The sequence below is a fragment of the Hyperolius riggenbachi genome, chromosome 7 (assembly GCF_040937935.1).
Source record: "Hyperolius riggenbachi isolate aHypRig1 chromosome 7, aHypRig1.pri, whole genome shotgun sequence".
Taxonomy (NCBI): domain Eukaryota; kingdom Metazoa; phylum Chordata; class Amphibia; order Anura; family Hyperoliidae; genus Hyperolius; species Hyperolius riggenbachi.
This window is the reverse complement of record NC_090652.1, coordinates 211,549,477-211,567,738: the sequence shown is the minus strand read 5'-3', so window position 1 is coordinate 211,567,738 and position 18,262 is coordinate 211,549,477. Positions and strand designations below refer to the sequence as shown.

The 18,262-nt window shown below is 42.6% G+C and overlaps 1 protein-coding gene across 2 annotated transcripts in view; it reads right to left on the bottom strand.

Annotated features, from left to right (window-relative positions):
* BMPR2 (bone morphogenetic protein receptor type 2) overlaps positions 1-18,262 on the bottom strand; it is a 209,525-nt gene that overhangs the window by 92,829 nt on the left and 98,434 nt on the right. For both annotated transcript variants that reach the window (XM_068245113.1, XM_068245114.1), the window contains exon 3: positions 11,328-11,507. In XM_068245113.1, the coding sequence (XP_068101214.1) occupies positions 11,328-11,507 (180 nt within the window). The remainder of the gene's footprint in view (positions 1-11,327; positions 11,508-18,262) is intronic.

Here is an 18,262-nt window from a genome sequence, read left to right as displayed (position 1 = left end):
AACTATAGGCCCAGGGTGAAGCCCGAAAAAAAACAGCTCCCCTTGCTGTGGCACTTTCCCAGCAGTGTTAATTACTATTCCCCCTCCAAGGCACCGTACTTAAAGAGACACTGCAGCGAAAAAAAAAATTATGATATTATGATTTGTATGTGTAGTACAGCTAAGAAATAAAACATTAAGATCAGATACATCAGTCTAATTGTTTCCAGTACAGGAAGAGTTGAAAAACTCCAGTTGTTATCTCTATGCAAACAAGCCATTAAGCTCTCCGACTAAGTTAGTTGGAGAGGGCTGTTATCTGACTTTTATTATCTCAACTGTAAGTGAACTGTTTACTTTTTCTCTGCTAGAGGAGAGGTCATTACTTCACAGACTGCTCTGAAAGACTCATTTTGAATGCTGAGTGTTGTGTAATCTGCACATATTATAGAATGATGCAATGTTAGAAAAAACACTATATACCTGAAAATAAAAGTATGAGAATATTTTCTTTGCTGCTAATCTTCTAGTAATTATTCATAGTACACAACCAATTCACTATATCATATATTTTTTTTCGCTTCAGTGTCTCTTTAATCTGAGTGTAAGGACTGTACAATGTCACATTTCCTTGAAATCCTCAAAAGTAGGCAAAAGCAGCTGTTAGTTCTATTAGTTATAGTGAAAGTCATTTTTATTTTATACAGTATATCACTTTGTATTAAATATTTTTCTATAAGTGTTTTTGGATTGTGGGACAAATCATTTCAGTTTTCAGTAATCCTTATGGGGAAATTTGCTTTTATATAAGAGTATTTTGAATTACAAGCATGCTTTTGGAACAAATTATGCTCACAAAACAAGACTCCACTGTATTCTTAAATGGCAAATGCACATAACCTAACTGACCCATAGGAGTTCAAACATATGGACTCAAGCACTACTTCCATTACCAGTCACTGGGAATGCAGGGTCCACAATAAATCTCTCCCCCCCCCCACTAAATATACTTAAACATATATATAGAACAACCCTATAAATCCAGCATGTTTCGCCCTCCAATGAGGGCTTTGTCAGGGATATACATGTTTCACCCTCCAATTAGGGCTTCACCAGGGATATACATACAACAGGAAAGTGCAGAGATGCAACACAGTGTTGTTGCAGTCAGCTGTCAGATGAGCCAAATGAGCTCTCCCCTCCTGGAGGTATATACATCCACCACTCCCTGACCCCTTGTATAAAAAGGATGCTGTTACATACGTGGGTGTCGATCATCTGGGCTTATCCACCCACTGTAATTGTGGTACGTATTTATCCACCTATCTATTGATCAACAGTTCACAACTCGGTGAATATTCATCCTGGGATGTGTATATAAAGTATACCAATTGTATGGTAAAACACAGACCCACATCACAAGTCCAGCAACCAAAGGAACCTCCACCACCACTCCCATGTCACTAATACAGAGCGAGGGTAAAACTGAATATCAGTTGTGCAATGAACAAGTAACTTCAGGACATATTTGGAACCAACCTAGTTGTTTAATATAATACAATGTGCCATAGACTCATGTATATGTGTGAATGTGGAGCATGTGAAGTAGACAAGTAAAGGATGGACGGTAAAGGTACAAGTGTAAAGAAGGAGACACAGATAAGCAAGACAATTGTTAACTGTGTATTTGCGAACAGAGCAAAAAAGCTGTGCACGAAAGACTCCATGCTACGGCGCCTGCACACTGTTGCTGAGCTAATACACATAGAACAGCGCTATGCCACAAGCAATAATGTCAAATATTTTCCAAGGGTTTCAGCATAGGAATGGAGGGCCATTAGAAGATTTGTGGTACTGGGGTAAGTATCTAACTTTTCCCACCACTTCAGGTACCCTTTAAGAGTGGTCTATTTAAAATAAATAAATCTATGTGCAATATAAAAGCTTGCCAAATGTGTACATTAACAATATATATGGAGATTGTACTCCCTGTTTAGAAAGAAGTTCAAAGTAAGAGCAGATAAGATGTGAAAAATGTCTCCACAGGAACCAATTATAACAAATTCTATGTCTGTATTTAAAAGGGGCTTGGATGCTTCCTTTGCATTGATGAGCATGCAAGCTATAATTACCAGGCATAAGAAGATGCTGCTTTGATCCAGTCAGGGAGAAATGTCACCCTTGTGACTTTTCCTTCATCACTTCAGAGTTGTCCCATCCAGTTCAGAGAGGCTCAACTAGTTTAATTTTGATGAATTCATTTTTTTTTCTACTTCCACAACTATGTAACTTTAGAAATAAATGATCATGGCATACATACTGTATTATTTTCAAATAAGTTGTTCATACCTTTCCAGCCTGACTCTCTGAATTGGCCTGAGCTTATGATTATTATGCTTTTTATAAAGATCAGTTTATGTTACTGGCTATCAGCAGTCTGATAGGGCATGAGCTCACTGCAGCGTTGCTGGTCGGATTTCTGCACCGCGGCTTAGCGAGTGACATGTAAGGACATCAGTACATGGGCAGCACTGTCTCTTGGGCACACTGATGCCCTATGCAGCAATGCGTTATCACAGCACTCTGCTGCCATGTATCTTCAGTGCAACGCAGAGTTGTACCATTCTGCATAGCTAACTGAGGCAGTTATGCAACGGAGCTCCACACAGGTGACTGCATACAAGGCTCGTTCACTTGCGTTGCTGAATGAAGTGCAGTGTGTTCAAGCCCTTAGACCAAAACCAATCTACTTCTGCTAAAAGGTAAATACTATTCATCCCGCACTATATTGTTTACTCATATATATATATATACATATATATGTATATAGTATATATATATATATATATATATATATATATATATATATATATATATAGCTGTTCTTTTACCAGTTATCAAACATACCACATGGACAAATAATTATATTCCATGGGAGAACAACAAATATCCTGTAATGCTTCTTGCTTCAATACTTGAATTGTACCCAGATTATTTGATAAGGATTGTTTTTTTGTTACAGAAAGCAGAAATACACTAGAAGGTTAATGTAAGGCACGGGACAGAGGAGGAAGTTAGAGTTGGGGTGAGCTGAGGAATCAGAGAGAGGATCGGTAGTCAGAGTGTAACAATTTGAATGTAGAAGTTTAAATATTATCCTTGATATACAGCTTTCCCCCAATGGTGCACCCCCAGCTACTACGGCAGCATTATTTTGACTACTGACAAACACTCCAAACTCACTGTCTGCCCTGAGATAGACTGGCACTGTACCCTGACTAATGACTGATTGCACTTTGTGTCTTGTAAAAGCACTGGTGACCATTAAACTGCATGTCTTATTTTGTTTTGATGTGGTCACTTAAAGTGGACCTCTAGTGTATATGTGCATATTCACTGGGTTGTCTTCTCCTATAAAGTTCTCCTATAAAGTTATAATCACTGATGTGTGTCCGCCGACTTCAGGCACATATACCCCCCCCCCCCCCCCCCCCCGCACCAGAGGTCCGTGGTATGTAGGTAGCTCTGGGTGTCGTTTTCTAAAATATGTTACACCTGCTTACTTACCCTCTTTTCTCCTTTTTCTTCTTGCTTAATTATTTCTATTCAGTATGAATCTCTATTCTAATCTTCTCTTTTCTAAGGTATATTACCTTTCTATATAAATAATTTAAAGACCCCATATAAAAACTTTGGGGTTTTTTTTCATTTACTTTTTTTAGCCTACTATTATGTCTCAGCCAGTATTTGTAGCGGTAGGTTAGCACATGTATGTACTGACAGAGACAACCAGGATAGTCATATACAGTGGGTTGCAAAAGTATTCGGCCCCCTTGAAGTTTTCCACATTTTGTCACATTACTGCCACAAACCTGAATCAATTTTATTGGAATTCCACGTGAAAGACCAATACAAAGTGGTGTACACATGAGAAGTGAAACGAAAATCATACATGATTCCAAACATTTTTTGCAAATAAATAACTGCAAAGTGGGGTGTGCATAATTATTCAGCCCCCTGAGTCAATACTTGTAGAACCCCTTTTTGCTGCAATTACAGCTGCCAGTCTTTTATGGTATGTTTCTACCAGCTTTGCACATCTAGAGACTGAAATCCTCGCCCATTCTTCTTTGCAAAACAGCTCCACCTCAGTCAGATTAGATAGACAGCGTTTGTGAACAGCAGTTTTCGGATCTTGCCACAGATTCTCGATTGGATTTAGATCTGGACTTTGACTGGGCCATTCTATTACATAGATATGTTTTGTTTTAAACTATTCCATTGTTGCCCTGGCTTTATGTTTAGGGTCATTGTCCTGCTGGAAGGTGAACCTCCACCCCAGTCTCAAGTCTCCAAGAGGTTTTCTTCCAAGATTGCCCTGTATTTTGCTCCATCCATCTTCCCATCAACTCTGATCAGCTTCCCTGTCCCTGCTGAAGAGATGCCCCCCCCCCCCAAGCATGATGCTGCCACCACCATATTTGACAGTGGGGATGGTGTGTTCAGAGTGATGTGCAGTGTTAGTTTTCCGCCACACATAGCGTTTTGCATTTTGGCCAAAAAGTTCCATTTTGGTCGCTCTCATCTGACCAGAGCACCTTCTTCCACATGGTTGCTGTGTCCCCCACATGGCGTGTGGCAAACTGCAAACGGGACTTCTTATGCTTTCTGTTAACAATGCCTTTCTTCTTGCCACTCTTCCATAAAGGCCAACTTTGAACAGTGCATGACTAATAGTTGTCCTATGGACATAGTCTCCCACCTGAGCTGTAGATCTCTGCAGCTCGTCCAGAGTCACCATGGGCCTCTTGACTGCATTTCTGATCAACACTCTCCTTGTTCGGCCTGTGAGTTTAGGTGGATGGCCTTGTCTTGGTAGGTTTACAGTTGTGCCATACTCCTTCCATTTCTGAATGATCGGTTGAACAGTGCTCCGTGGGATGTTCAAGGCTTTAGAAATCTTTTTGTAGCCTACAGGCCCATACACACGTCGGATTTCCGTGAACGACGGGTCGTTTGAACGTCCCGTCAATCGCCCGCTAAATCGGGCGTGTGTACAGACTGTCGTTCGCTTGATAAGGGTGAGTTTGAAGTGAACGACAGTCTGTACACACGCCCGATTTAGCGGGCGAACGACGGAATGACGGGACGTTCAAAAGACCCGTCGTTCGCGGAAATCCGACATGTGTATGGGCCTTTAGCCTGCTTTAAATTTCTCAATAACTTGATCCCTGACCTGTCTTGTGTGTTCTTTGGACTTCACAGTGTTGTTGCTCCCAATATTCTCTTAGACAACCTCTGAGGCCCTCACAGAGCAGCTGTATTTGTACTGACATTAGATTACACACAGGTGCACTCTATTTAGTCATTAGCACACATCAGGCAATGTCTATAGGCAACTGGCTGCACTCAGATCAAAGGGGGCCGAATAATTATGCGCACACCACTTTGCAGTTATTTATTTGTAAAAAATGTTTGGAATCATGTATGATTTTCGTTCCACTTCTCATGTGTACACCACTTTGTGTTGGTCTTTCATGTGGAATTCCAATAAAATTGATTAATGTTTGTGGCAGTAATATGACAAAATGTGGAAAACTTCAAGGGGGCAGAATACTTTTGCAACCCACTGTATAGAGAGCAGGCGAGTAAATGTCATTTTCTTCATCGGATCTGTGTCTAGTATTTCCAAATAGTGCTGTAAGCATTACGTTGGAGTACACTTGAGATGCTCTTTAATAATTTTAATGAGCACATAGCTGTAGTATATGTCTGAGTACTTACAGGATAATTATGCTTTTACATTTTTCTGAACATGAAGCTTTAAAGCAGCCCCAGATCAGTAATGTGAATATATTGCATTATTGATTTTGCTCCTATTGAATATGAGCACACAGAGTTGAATTTGTCTTGCTACTGAAGTATCCAAGCGATATAAGGTTCTAGTTGATGAAACTGGCATTTGAATGATCTAGCAGTGAGTAGGTTAACTGTTCTATATCTGTTCTGCTGAATGAAAACATTGTAATCTTGTACTCTTTAGTGCGCAAAAAGATGACCGTATCAAGGTTACACTGCCTCTAATGGAATGCTAAACTGTCTCGTTACTGCTGGGCAATCGTTTTCAGTGTGAAATATGCTGAATTTTACAGATGAAGGTTTAACTATTTACCATGAATAGGGTTATGCACTGTATATGTACATGAGCCCAAATGAACTGTGGGTCATGGCAAAGCTCAAATGAACGAGCTCTGGCTCATCTCATAAAGAGAGGTCTGATAAAGTCGGCATCCCAGCAACTTGAGTAGGGTACATACACAGGGAGTTCACTGGAAGGTCACAAGGAGGCAGACATTTTATCAGGTATAAGGATTACAAAATCCCAGAGGTGACCAATGTGCTGACTGATTTAGTGCTATCACACTGAGAATAGCATATTAGCTTGTTTTGTTTTCCTAGGTGGCTTTGGCTTCTTGACTTTACTGTAACCTTACTATACCTCAGTATGATACGGTTTTCGGTATAATATGTTAATCATTTAACAAACCGTATCTCTGAGCATTTAAAAGCAATCACTGTTAAATCCGTCTTTCTGCCAAAGGCTTGGTTCACTTGAGATGGATCTCCAACGGCCAAGAGGACAGTGCAGTATCCGCTCTGATGGTCCACTGGAGTCCAGAGGCGGATGTGTTTACGTGCGAATTGTCCCACAAGCTTCTATGGGAGATGCATTTTGCTCACAAAAAATCCATTGCAAACTAAAATCCATTGCAAACTAATGTGCGAAGGGAACCCTGTTAATAATATAGGATCTGCTGACATCTGCGTTTTTGCATTGGCTCCTATCCGGCAAAATTACAACAAATGTCTGTTTTACATTCTGATGCGATTTTTCACTTAATTTTATTCTGTTGAATTATTCATCTTCTGTTTAATATAACTTTTCAGCACTCTGCAATAGTGAAAAGTAGGTGAAATAGTATTTACTTGCTTGCTGGTGGCTTAAAGGGCATTTTATTGATAAGGTGTAATGCTGGGCATACATGGCTCGACTGCTCCTTATCAATCAAGCTGCTGATGTCTCGATTGATAATTTCTGACGTGTCCGATCACCGCGTGGATCGATTCCCGGCTCGATCCCCGCGGGTGGACAATGGGCAAAAAGGAAGCGCAGATAAGGAAGTGCCCGTGGGGACGAGCGGGAATCGATTCGCACGCAAACGCGGTCGCTGCGGCATCGAGCCGCTGGCTCGATACTGGGGCATTATCGCGACGTGTATGCCCAACATAAGAGCGTTTTTTTTAAGAGACGGCGATTTTGAAAATCGCCCTAAAAGCGCTCGTGCAATGATTCCCTATTCCCTGCGTGTTTCGTTTGCTTTCTGCTGGCCAAAGCGCTGCCTGTACCATTTTCTGAGCATTTTGGCTCAAAAAAGGTATAGGGAAAATGCTAAGTGCTTTGTATAGCGATTTCCCGAGCGCTTTTAAGAATAAATGCAATGGGCCTGATTCACAAAGCGGTGCAAACTTTTTCGCGGACTTTTTCGCGCGCAAAGTGCCGCGATTCGCGCGATCGCGGACTTTTGCGTGCGCAATTTGCGCGTGCAAAAGTCCGAGATCGTGCGAATCGTGGCAAATTGCGCGCGCAAAAGTCCGCGAAAAAGTTTGCACCGCTTTGTGAATCAGGCCCATTGCATTTATTATTTTCCGGGTCACAGAGTTCACTTCCTGACTGAGGCCCAGTGCACACCAAAAACCTCTAGCAGATCTACAAAACGCTAGAGATTTTTGAAGCAGATTTCAGAGCGATTCTACGCATGTTTAGAGACGTTTTCTAAACATGCCTAGCGGTTTTTAGAGCGTTTTTTGTAGCAGATTCTAAATATTGTTAACAAAAATGCCTGGAAAACCGCTCTGATCTAGCGTTTTTCAGAGCGGTATTCCACTTTCCTATACTTTTACATTGAGGCAGAAACGCCTCAGAAATAAAAAAAAATGCTGCAGCCCACAAGTTTGCGTTTGTGGAAAAAACGAGCCGCTCTGGTTTGCACCATCCCATTCACTTTCATTAGCCAAGCGGTTCTCCCCCTACAAGCGTTTTAAAAAACACTCCAGAACCGCTCTGTTGTGCACCAGCCCTGACATCAGGAAGTGAAAAAACAAATCACTCTGCAGAAGCGCTTAAAAAAGCGCTTTACAATAAATCGCTGGGGAGGCGCTAAAAAAATTGCGCACAAAAATGCAAGCACTCGCGCTGGCGATTTATGATGTGAACAAGGCCTGAAAATATCACCTAGGAGAAAACTCAGGAGAAAAAGTGAAGTGATTAAGCTGCAAAGTATGTGAAGATAATCACCTCATTCACATGCATTTTCCTGTTCAGTGACCTTGAGACAGCTCCCTTAATGACTGTAACGGTACCCATACACTTATAGATTTGCAGAAGATTCGACTATAAGATAGATTCCTGTTAGATGCTTGTCAGGTCGCATCTGACTGCAATCTATCTGATGTGGAACAAATTTCCAACCCCCGTTTTGTTTTGTTTTTACACATCATGGAGAAAACAATTAGGTATTTTGCAGTAAAATCTCATTCACAAGTACGAGTACTGTCACCCACTGTAGAGACATGGCCTTAGTCAGTTAGTTCAAAGGTCAATTGGGTATCCGATGTCACTGAGCTGCTCCAACACTATGGAACTCCCTACCTCCACCTATTAGGGCAGCCCCCTCCTTCAACATCTTCAAGAAAGCCCTCAAAACTCACCTTTGCACTCTGGCCTACTACCCCTCACAAGTGCTCTAAACCCACAGCTGAACTCTGGTCCCCTACTTTTCGTGTCCCTACCTCTCCCTCTAGATTGTAAGCCTTTGGGCAGTTTCCTCCTCCTTTTGTGTCCTACCTGATCATGCACCTCCATTACTGTGAACCCATGCTATGCATCTGAGTGAACCTAACTTGCCTAATCTCCATGCTGCCATCCAGTGACTAAGCATTACCTTGTACTCATACTGTGGTCTTTCTTGTATTCATGTATTGTCATTTTGCTGTATGTCAGCCCTAAATATTGTCTGTAACCTAAACTAATGTCCAGCGCTGCGTAATATGTTGGCGCTTTATAAATACAATAAATAAATAAATACACAAGCCATCCAATTTTTCTGATGCTTCGACCAGTGAGCAGAACACAGCGGGAGCCCGGCGGCTAGTGACGTATCTGTACAGCCTTGACCCTGCAATGTTGCCTGAGGGATTGGATACCGGCTCATTTCGGTGCAGCGCTGCACTAATCGTTTGGGCACTGCCATAGGCTGTAATGAGAATTATGGCTATAGCGGTGCTCAGTGACTAATTTGGGTGCCGGCTATAGCTAGAGCGCAAAAACAAGGTAATTCAGTTGCTGGCGATCGCCGATGCATGAATGACATGTCCCCATCGAGATACAACAACTCAGAGGGGGAATAGTATCTACCATGGCCCACGTTTTAACGGGAACAGGTAAGCCGTCTCTTGGCTTCAACCATGCACCCAGATTTGGCCGAGGCCATTTTAAATGTATGCTCATATTCTGACCCCTGCCAGGTGGCATGCCTCATACGTGTGTATGGGGCTTGATCTGGTATACCAGATATGTAGGGAATGTCGGGAGCCTGCTGCGCGTACACACACACTCTAGATTCTGGCTGAGACAGTCCTTAATGGCTGTCTCAGCTAAGTTCATTCTAGCGTGCATACCAAGCTAAACTCAACTGTGAATTTTGATAGGGAATTCTGTCTGCCAGGGGTTGTCAGTGTTTGTAAACTGATACTGTGGCTCAAGTGCCAATACTGCAAGAACTGAGTGCTTTGATATACTACAGATCCTTTTCAAATACCTTCCTGCAAGCATAGTCTGGTATCCATAACTGAATTGGGGCCTTGACTTCTGACAGTGTTATCACTGGTCTGTAGACAGCAGGAAGGGGCATAGCAGAGCCTGAGCATGTGCACTCCCGTGCAGCACTGCTCACTGCCTAGCAAAATCTGTACAAAATCTGCTCAAACAAATCCATTAAAAATTGTCATGGATCTGTGGGTTTTGCCATTTTCTGTCATTTTTGACTAAATATTGGTATGTCGTTTGTTTTAAACAGCTATTATCTAGTTTTACTCAGACGCCACAGTTTTTGTATGAAAAGTGTGTGATGTCTTTAATAGAAAAAGTATTCGGGATGGTTTCCACTAAGGTGCCGCGCCTGTTTCCAAATCGGACATGGCACCCATTCTGTTGTGAAACTGTATCTGAATCACTTTAGCCGTGCCACGCACAGCTATAGTGATTCGGATGGCGTGCTGCAGCATGCCATCCACATTGCACCAGCATGCAATTCGGACAGCATGCCTTTGTTTGAAGAGACAGCCTTTCCCCGTCTGTCTCGCATGCGAAGAAACACTGCAAATTCGGACATAGTGGAAAAAAGTCCTTACAAAGGCAGCTGCAGGCTCCTTGTGGTACCTGCTCTTAATCAGCAACATTGGGTGAGAAAAGCTGATAATCCTGACAGGTTCTGTTTGAAAGATCTAAAAAAAAGCTAGTACGAGATCCAACTAGTATACAACCATGCAAAACAGAATGTATAGCATTCAACAGTTACACCTTTCAGGTTTCTTTTGTTTGCTTAAAGCTTTATCAGTGTAATCCACAAAAATGTGAAAGGACAACATCACAGCTGGTATTAATTTGGCAGCTGATGTCATGATCCACTCTGTGGACAAAGTACAAACCTACTCTATGGATGTACATGGCCTCAGGGTGATATAGTCTGGGTTCTGCATTTTTCATGCCTTATTCACATGATATTTCCAGCTATTCAACCAGTGCTTGTGAATCCCAAACTGGAATTACAGGAACAGAAGTTACGCAAATCCACAAAACCATCTGCACATTGGATAAGAGTCTAGCCTCTCAGAATCTTCTGTATGTACTTTGTGGAGTACTTGAACTTTTTATAGTCGATCTATTATTGTCAAGTAAATTTTAACATTAAATAAAAATGATAACAAATTATATAAACAAAATGAGTAAGACCTTTTTTTTGTTAATGAAAATTATAAGGGAATGTTTTGAAAGTAATACCTATTACGGCCTATGGTGGCGCCAGCTGCGCCCAAGTCTCCTGCGCTGGCTTCTTAGTGTTCGGTCTGTGGGCCCCCAACTGTTTCTGGAGTCCACAGTAGCTAATATGGCTATTGTTACCCCTCTAGATTTTATAATACTGTACGATAAGTTGATAAAACTTGTTCTTCAATCCCAGCTGAGACGTGATCTCAGTTTAAATGGTACTGGTACAATGCCATTTACTTACCTAATAGCGTTGTATCGGTAGGGTCTGGAGGTGTGAAATTTTCTGTGAAGTTTACATTGCACATATCAGCACTGCAGCAACAGAAGCGATACGTCCCATTCTGTATGATCGATGGAGTGGCAGTTACCACACATGCTTTAGGGTGACAGTCATGTGGCTCTCCTGTGTATGACCAGCAACCTGAAAATGTGAAAATAAAAAATGAACTTTATTATCATATCACAGAATCATAACTTTCCAGCTATGAACGTTATAAAATCACATCCATCCATCACTGTGTCTGATCTGTCTGATCTATGAAAATAAAACAAAGTGCCCATGTGGCGAAACATCTGGCTTTTATAAACCAGCCCTTTTATACAGCAAACAGGCTATTTCCTAGGTCTAAACTAAAACTAGCAAACAAATAGACTATATATGGAAAATATTCTGTTCAGTATCCATTCAGAACAACAGTGGAGTTATAGCAACAGCAGACAATCCAACTGCACTGGAGACAGACCTACTGTGTCCAGTCCTAAGCCTGGTACACGCTTTAAATTATGATTGGCCAATCACTGACTCATTTTACCAACTCCATGTAGAATGAGGATCAACAGATACAGTATAATACTATGAATTAGCAGATTGTGTAGGTAAACCCTCATACTACTTGGAGGTGGTAAAATTGGTAGTAATGGCCAATCATAATTTAAAGTGTGTACACACCCTTAAGGTAGCCATATACTGGTCGATTTGCCATCAGATTCGACCAACAGATAGATCCCTCTCTGATCGAATCTGATCAGAGAGGGATCTATTTGTACTTCCGCTGTCACTGCAGTGACACAGGAAGTTATGCCGGATGCCGGGATGTGGAAGCTGATGCGGAGAAGATGCCCGCCGGGAGCCGATGCAGAGAAGATGCCGGGAGCCAGCTTCAGGTAATGTATACCTGCGTCGGTCGTACGCCGCTAGTGATGCGCTCCTTACCCGCGGCGATCGACGGTAATTTTCCGCACGGCGCGATTGACGGGACCAATCTATTTCGGACCGAAATAGATCGAAAATTAGCGTGTTGCGTGAACGATTTGACAGCAGATTCGATCCCAGTGATCGAATCTGCTGTCGATCGGCGGGTAATCGGCCTAGTGTATGGCCAGCTTTTGGGATACTGAGCGCGCCCAGACTGGTGCTGCTGCTCTCTAAGGCTGCTCCAGACATTACATCTCATTTCTGCTACTTTAAACCTCTTAATGAAAAGACTGGACCGAAATTTCAGTGGATTCTAATGTAGCACTTCTCCAGCAACACCTATAACCTTTCAGAACACCTGGATTACTTGGGATGGCAAAGATTTAAGCTGGATTGGATCTTCCTTGGTATCACACACGGCTGAATACTGCACACCTTCCTTGGCATTGACCTGAGACCTTAAAGACTTTCTGCCTCTTTGTGCCTGCTCTCTCCCATCCTGTGAGTAACTTTCATCGATTATCTACAGCATCTATGCTCAATAGACTATATTTTTCTACATATATTATACATTATATCTTCAAATTCCGAAACAAAGAACTGTGTTTTCAAATTCATGCTGTCCATCCATACATCTCTGTGTAAGGACAATTCAGTCTATACAGGCCCTTTGATCTCTGCAGGATACCAGTCACAGCTGACAAAGTTCACACCTTGACTCTAAATAGGACCTATCTCAGCAGGAGCCCTGAGCTGTCTCTTGTCCATCCTAATGTGTAAACATCAATATTCAGCAGAGAGACTTCTAGCTGTATACCAACCAAGAAATATCTATCCAATTGACAAATCCACAATAATTCTACTGAAGTCTGTTGGAATCTTCAGAAAGACAAAGAGAGGCTCGAGAGGACGTGGGAAAAGATATTCTTCACCGCAGAACCAAAATAACTCTGTGACAAAATCTACAGAGTACACCCAGCCAACAACCCTAATAGCTCCAGCACAATCCAGCAGAGATGACAGCCACACATCTGGAGACTGTTCTGTCTTGGAGTCATCAATCTCAGACCCTAGCTCCCAGGGTAGCCCCATCAAGGCTGTCCTCTGTAATGTCAGATCGATAAACAACAAAACAGCAATCATACATGATCTAATAGAGTCTTCTGATCTGGCCTGCCTGACTGAAACCTGGCTTTCTGAACCAGTTGGCCCCACCCTGGAGGCTGCCGTGCCAACAAACTATTCCGTGATATACTGCAACAGGAAAGAACGCAGGGGAGGAGGGGTTGCACTTTGCTTTAGATCAGCTTTGAAAATTAGACCACTTACTGTAGGTCCTACCAACTCGTTTGAATGCTTGGGGGTGCAACTTTCAGCTGAGAAAAACATTAACATATTTCTGATCTACCGCCCACCAGAAAAACATTCAGACTTCCTTAAGGAACTTGTAGACCTCCTATGCAACCTAACACTGGAACACCCCAGATGGATTGTTCTTGGAGATTTCAATACATGGGTGGATGACTCCTCTTCAAAACTTGGAATAGAGCTACCTCGTGCCTTACATGAACTGGGCTTCCTCCAATCAATCAGCTCTGCTACTCACAGGAAAGGCCACACTCTGGACCTTATATTCCATACTGGGCTGTCAATAGCCAATGTGGAAATTAATCCTGTTGCCTGGTCAGACCATCACACTATCCACTTCTCCCTCTCAATACCAGCTATCAAACACCAGGTCAAGAATCAAATAAAATATCGCCGCTTAAAAGGGCTAACACCTCAACATATCCGAGATAACCTTAGCTTTGATGAATTGACTGACTCCAGCTTGGACCCTGATACTCTGGTGTTTAAATACAACAAATGTGTGCCCTCCACCTTTGAGACCATTGCTCCTCTGCGCACCAAATATCTTACTCCACACCATCATGCACAGTGGTTTGATAACGCTATAAAAGAGCTGAAAAGACAAGGCCGAAAACTTGAGAGACTGTGGCGCAAATCTCAGTCCCCAGAAGACAAACATGCCTTAATCCTCCACTTGAAGAGCTACCAAAAGGTAATCACGGGAAAAAAATCATCCTTTCTATCACAAGAGATTGCAAATGCAGTTAACAAACCAGCCCAACTGTTCCGCACAGTGGAAAAACTCTGCAACCCGGCATGTCAAAAACTTAACATCGAGTCTTCAAAGGACCTCTGTGACCAATTTGCCCATTTCTTCACAGACAAAGTCTCTGCTATAAGGTCCGCCATCCAACTTACAGCATCTGAGCCTAATATAGCGCCGAAGACCATTAGCAGAGACAATGTAACACCTTGGTCAAACTTCAAAGAAATTGATGAAGAAGTCACATCAAGCATCCTCCTTCACGTCCGCCTAACTACCTGTGACCTAGATCCTGGCCCAACACAGTTCATGTTGAACTGCCCCGACCTGTTCGTACCGGTATTCCTAAAAATTGTTAACTGTTCCTTAAAATCAGGGATATTTCCTGCTTTACTGAAGGAAGCAATCATCAGGCCTCTCCTCAAAAAACCCTCCCTGGACCCAGATGCAATGACCAGCTACAGACCTGTCTCTAACCTCCCCTTTCTGGGCAAGCTAATTGAAAAAGCTGTTTACCTCCAGCTAGAAGCCAAAATCCTACAAAACAACAGTTATGACCCATTCCAGTCTGGCTTCAGGAAACACCACAGCACTGAAACTGCCCTCATCCAAATATGCAACCACCTGCTCATGGCAAGAGACAGAGGAGAGTGCTCCATCCTCATACTGCTAGACCTTTCTGCAGCCTTTGATACAGTTGACCATGACATCTTGATAAACAGGCTACAGGAATACTGCGGCATTGATGGCATAGTTCTTCAGTGGTTCCAATCCTTCTTGAGTGGCAGAACCCACAAAGTGTCTATGGGGCCCTTCCTGTCCACCCCTGTATCACTTAAGTATGGGGTGCCCCAGGGCTCAATCCTCTCTCCCCTGTTTTTCACGATTTACATGTTACCGCTGGGAAAACTAATCCAAAAACATGGCCTGACATACCACTACTATGCAGACGACACCCAACGATATCTTTCCTTCAAGCCTGGTGTGACAGACCCAACTCTAACTATAAACGCCTGCTTACGTGAACTACAGCAATGGATGAATGACAACTGGCTGAAACTAAATGCAGACAAAACTGAAGTCCTTCTGATAGGAGGGCAGAGCATGATAACAAAACAACTTAACTTGCAGTCTTCACCATTGGGAATAGGAGGCACGGATCTGCGCAGCTCTGATCATGTGCGTAGCCTGGGAGTTCTAATTGATTGGGATTTAAACTTCAGAACTCAAATCTCTGCTGTGGTGAAATCATCCTATTTTCACCTGAAGAACATTGCAAAAATCAAGCACCTCATACCCCCAGAAGATCTGCCAACCTTAGTCCATGCCTTCATCACATCCCGACTGGACTACTGCAATGCTCTCTACACTGGCCTTCCAAAAAAGGTCTTGTACCGACTACAGCTGATACAGAATACTGCTGCCAGACTGCTAACCAACCAACCCCGTCACTGCCACATAACGCCAGTCCTGCACTCCCTTCACTGGCTACCTATAGAATGGAGGGTCCTATTCAAGATCGGCCTACTGACATTTAAATCCCTGAATAATTTAGGCCCTAGGTACATGAAAGATATGTTGCAGCTGCGTAGCAATCCCCGCATTCTCAGATCAACAGGTTCTAATAATCTAGTCATACCCAGAGTCCACTTGGAAACTTTTGGTCCCAGAGCCTTCTGTCATGCTGCCCCTACGTTTTGGAACTCCTTACCTCAACAGATCAGGACAGCTCCATCCCTGGACGTGTTTAAATCCAGACTGAAAACCCACCTGTTCAGTTTGGCATTTTCAGAAATATAACTTTTGTTGTGTGAATACTTCATCCTACTACCAATTACTGAATCTGAGAAAGCCTAAGCGCTTTGAGTCCTATGGGAGAAAAGCGCTATAGAAATGTTATTGTATTGTATTGTATTGTAGTATGGAAAGAGGAGAAGGATCCACAAACTCCACATACAATAAGACATCCACAGGATGACGCATGTTGGGCTTAAGATGTGCCCTAGGTCATAGTTACTATGACTAAGGGTACATCTTAAGCCCACTGAGTTTGTGGATTCTCCTCTTTGCATCATGGTCTAGCTAAACAGGTCCTGCACTAGTGAGTATTCATCTGTGGAGCAGGGTAATGTTTGCCAGCTCTAGCGATACGTTATATCTTCTGTTCTTTCTGGCAGTCGAATGCTCTATGCTTCCATACTTCCTTCTCTTAATCACGTCACATGCCTCAGGAACCAGAACTAAGCTGCATAGTGCGTGTGGCTGTCAGGAAGATCAGAGGAGACCTGAAGCAGTACTGGGGCAGGTAAATATTAAACTGCTCCACTACACTACTCTAGGGGGAGGAGCGGGCCACTCACAGTCAATATAGTTACATCACTTAAGGTGCCCGGTGTAACCCTGGCACCTTATAGTTACATCACACTGAGGCGCCAGGTGTAACCCTGATCAGATACTGTTGTGTACTCCAATAATCTATTGCCTGATGAAGCGAGTGTGAACCTGCGAAACGCGTTGCAAAAAACCCCTGGAGTGTACCAATAAATTTAACTTGTCTTGAATACACAGTTTTTGTGTCTGCTTGAAGGAGGTAAGTCCACCACTGCCTCTTAAGCACTTTTAAACTTTTTAATAGTTGTTTTTATCCTTTTGGCGCCTCTGTTCTACATAACGTTACATCACTTAAGGTGGCCACAAACGATCCAATTTCTAGTGAAAAATCGTTCGAGTGATCAGATAATTCTGATCTTAAGCAAAATTGTTCACTTCACCATCCACGAACCAATCTTTGCTTCCTCCCTATCACAACCAACAAGAAAATCCAAATTTTGCTTGATGAAAATCCGATCGGACGACTATTTTTTTTAATCGTTCGTAATCGATTGTGCCCATCCATGGAGATTATTTACAACCAATCAGAATTTCTAATCGCTCGAACGATTTTTCACTACAAAATGGACCGTTAGTGGCCACCTTTAGTTTGAGATTGTTCACTAAATTTTGAATCTTAATAAACAATTTGGACCCTGACTTGGACTATGTTGTAGATTTTGGCCCCTTATGTGTTTGAGATTGACACTCCTGGCCTATGCAGTGCCTGCATGTTCTCTTTCCCATCTCCTCAGCTACTGTGAATGGACAGCTGAGGAGGCAGGGAAGAGAATGAAAAGTTACAGTAACCAACCACAGGTACCAATGTGATGATTGACACAGAAAACAAAGGTGGGTTTGTGGGCCACAGGGTAAGGTTTACCTCTCAGGCAATACAAGCACCCCCCCCCTTCCCCCCCAAGCCAGTCACAGGCACCCACCCCCTAATTTGAATCCTAGCATAAGCAAAAACACCACCTCAAGTGTAAATTGGTCCTGGCTTTCTGTTATTACATAACCTGTATGCTGTGCCTGTTGTATCAGTGATGTGTTGTGCACCAACTTTAGCTAAGTGTATTGCATTCAGCTATTACATATCTGTAACTCATCAACAGATGTACTGGTGCTTTATTTTGAAGCCAGTATTCAACTAGTATAAAGTCACCCATTGAAGAAAATGGAAGATGAATATCAGTTAGGCTTAGTTCACACAATAAAATGCAGTACATGATTGTGCAATGTGATTTTTTGCATTGATTTTTGAAGGAACATGCATTTTGCACATTCATTCAAGCAGAATCGCTCCTAAAAAATGGCACATGGAGCACACTTTCAATTTTAACTAAATCAAATCACTGCAGTGGGAATGCCCTCATAGGCCCAGTGCACACCGAGCGGTTTTTGGAGCGATCCGCCGGCCGCATCCGCCTCTAAAAACGCTTGTCTAATGTATTGCAATGGGATGGTGCACACCGGCGGTTTGCGGTTTTTGCCAAGC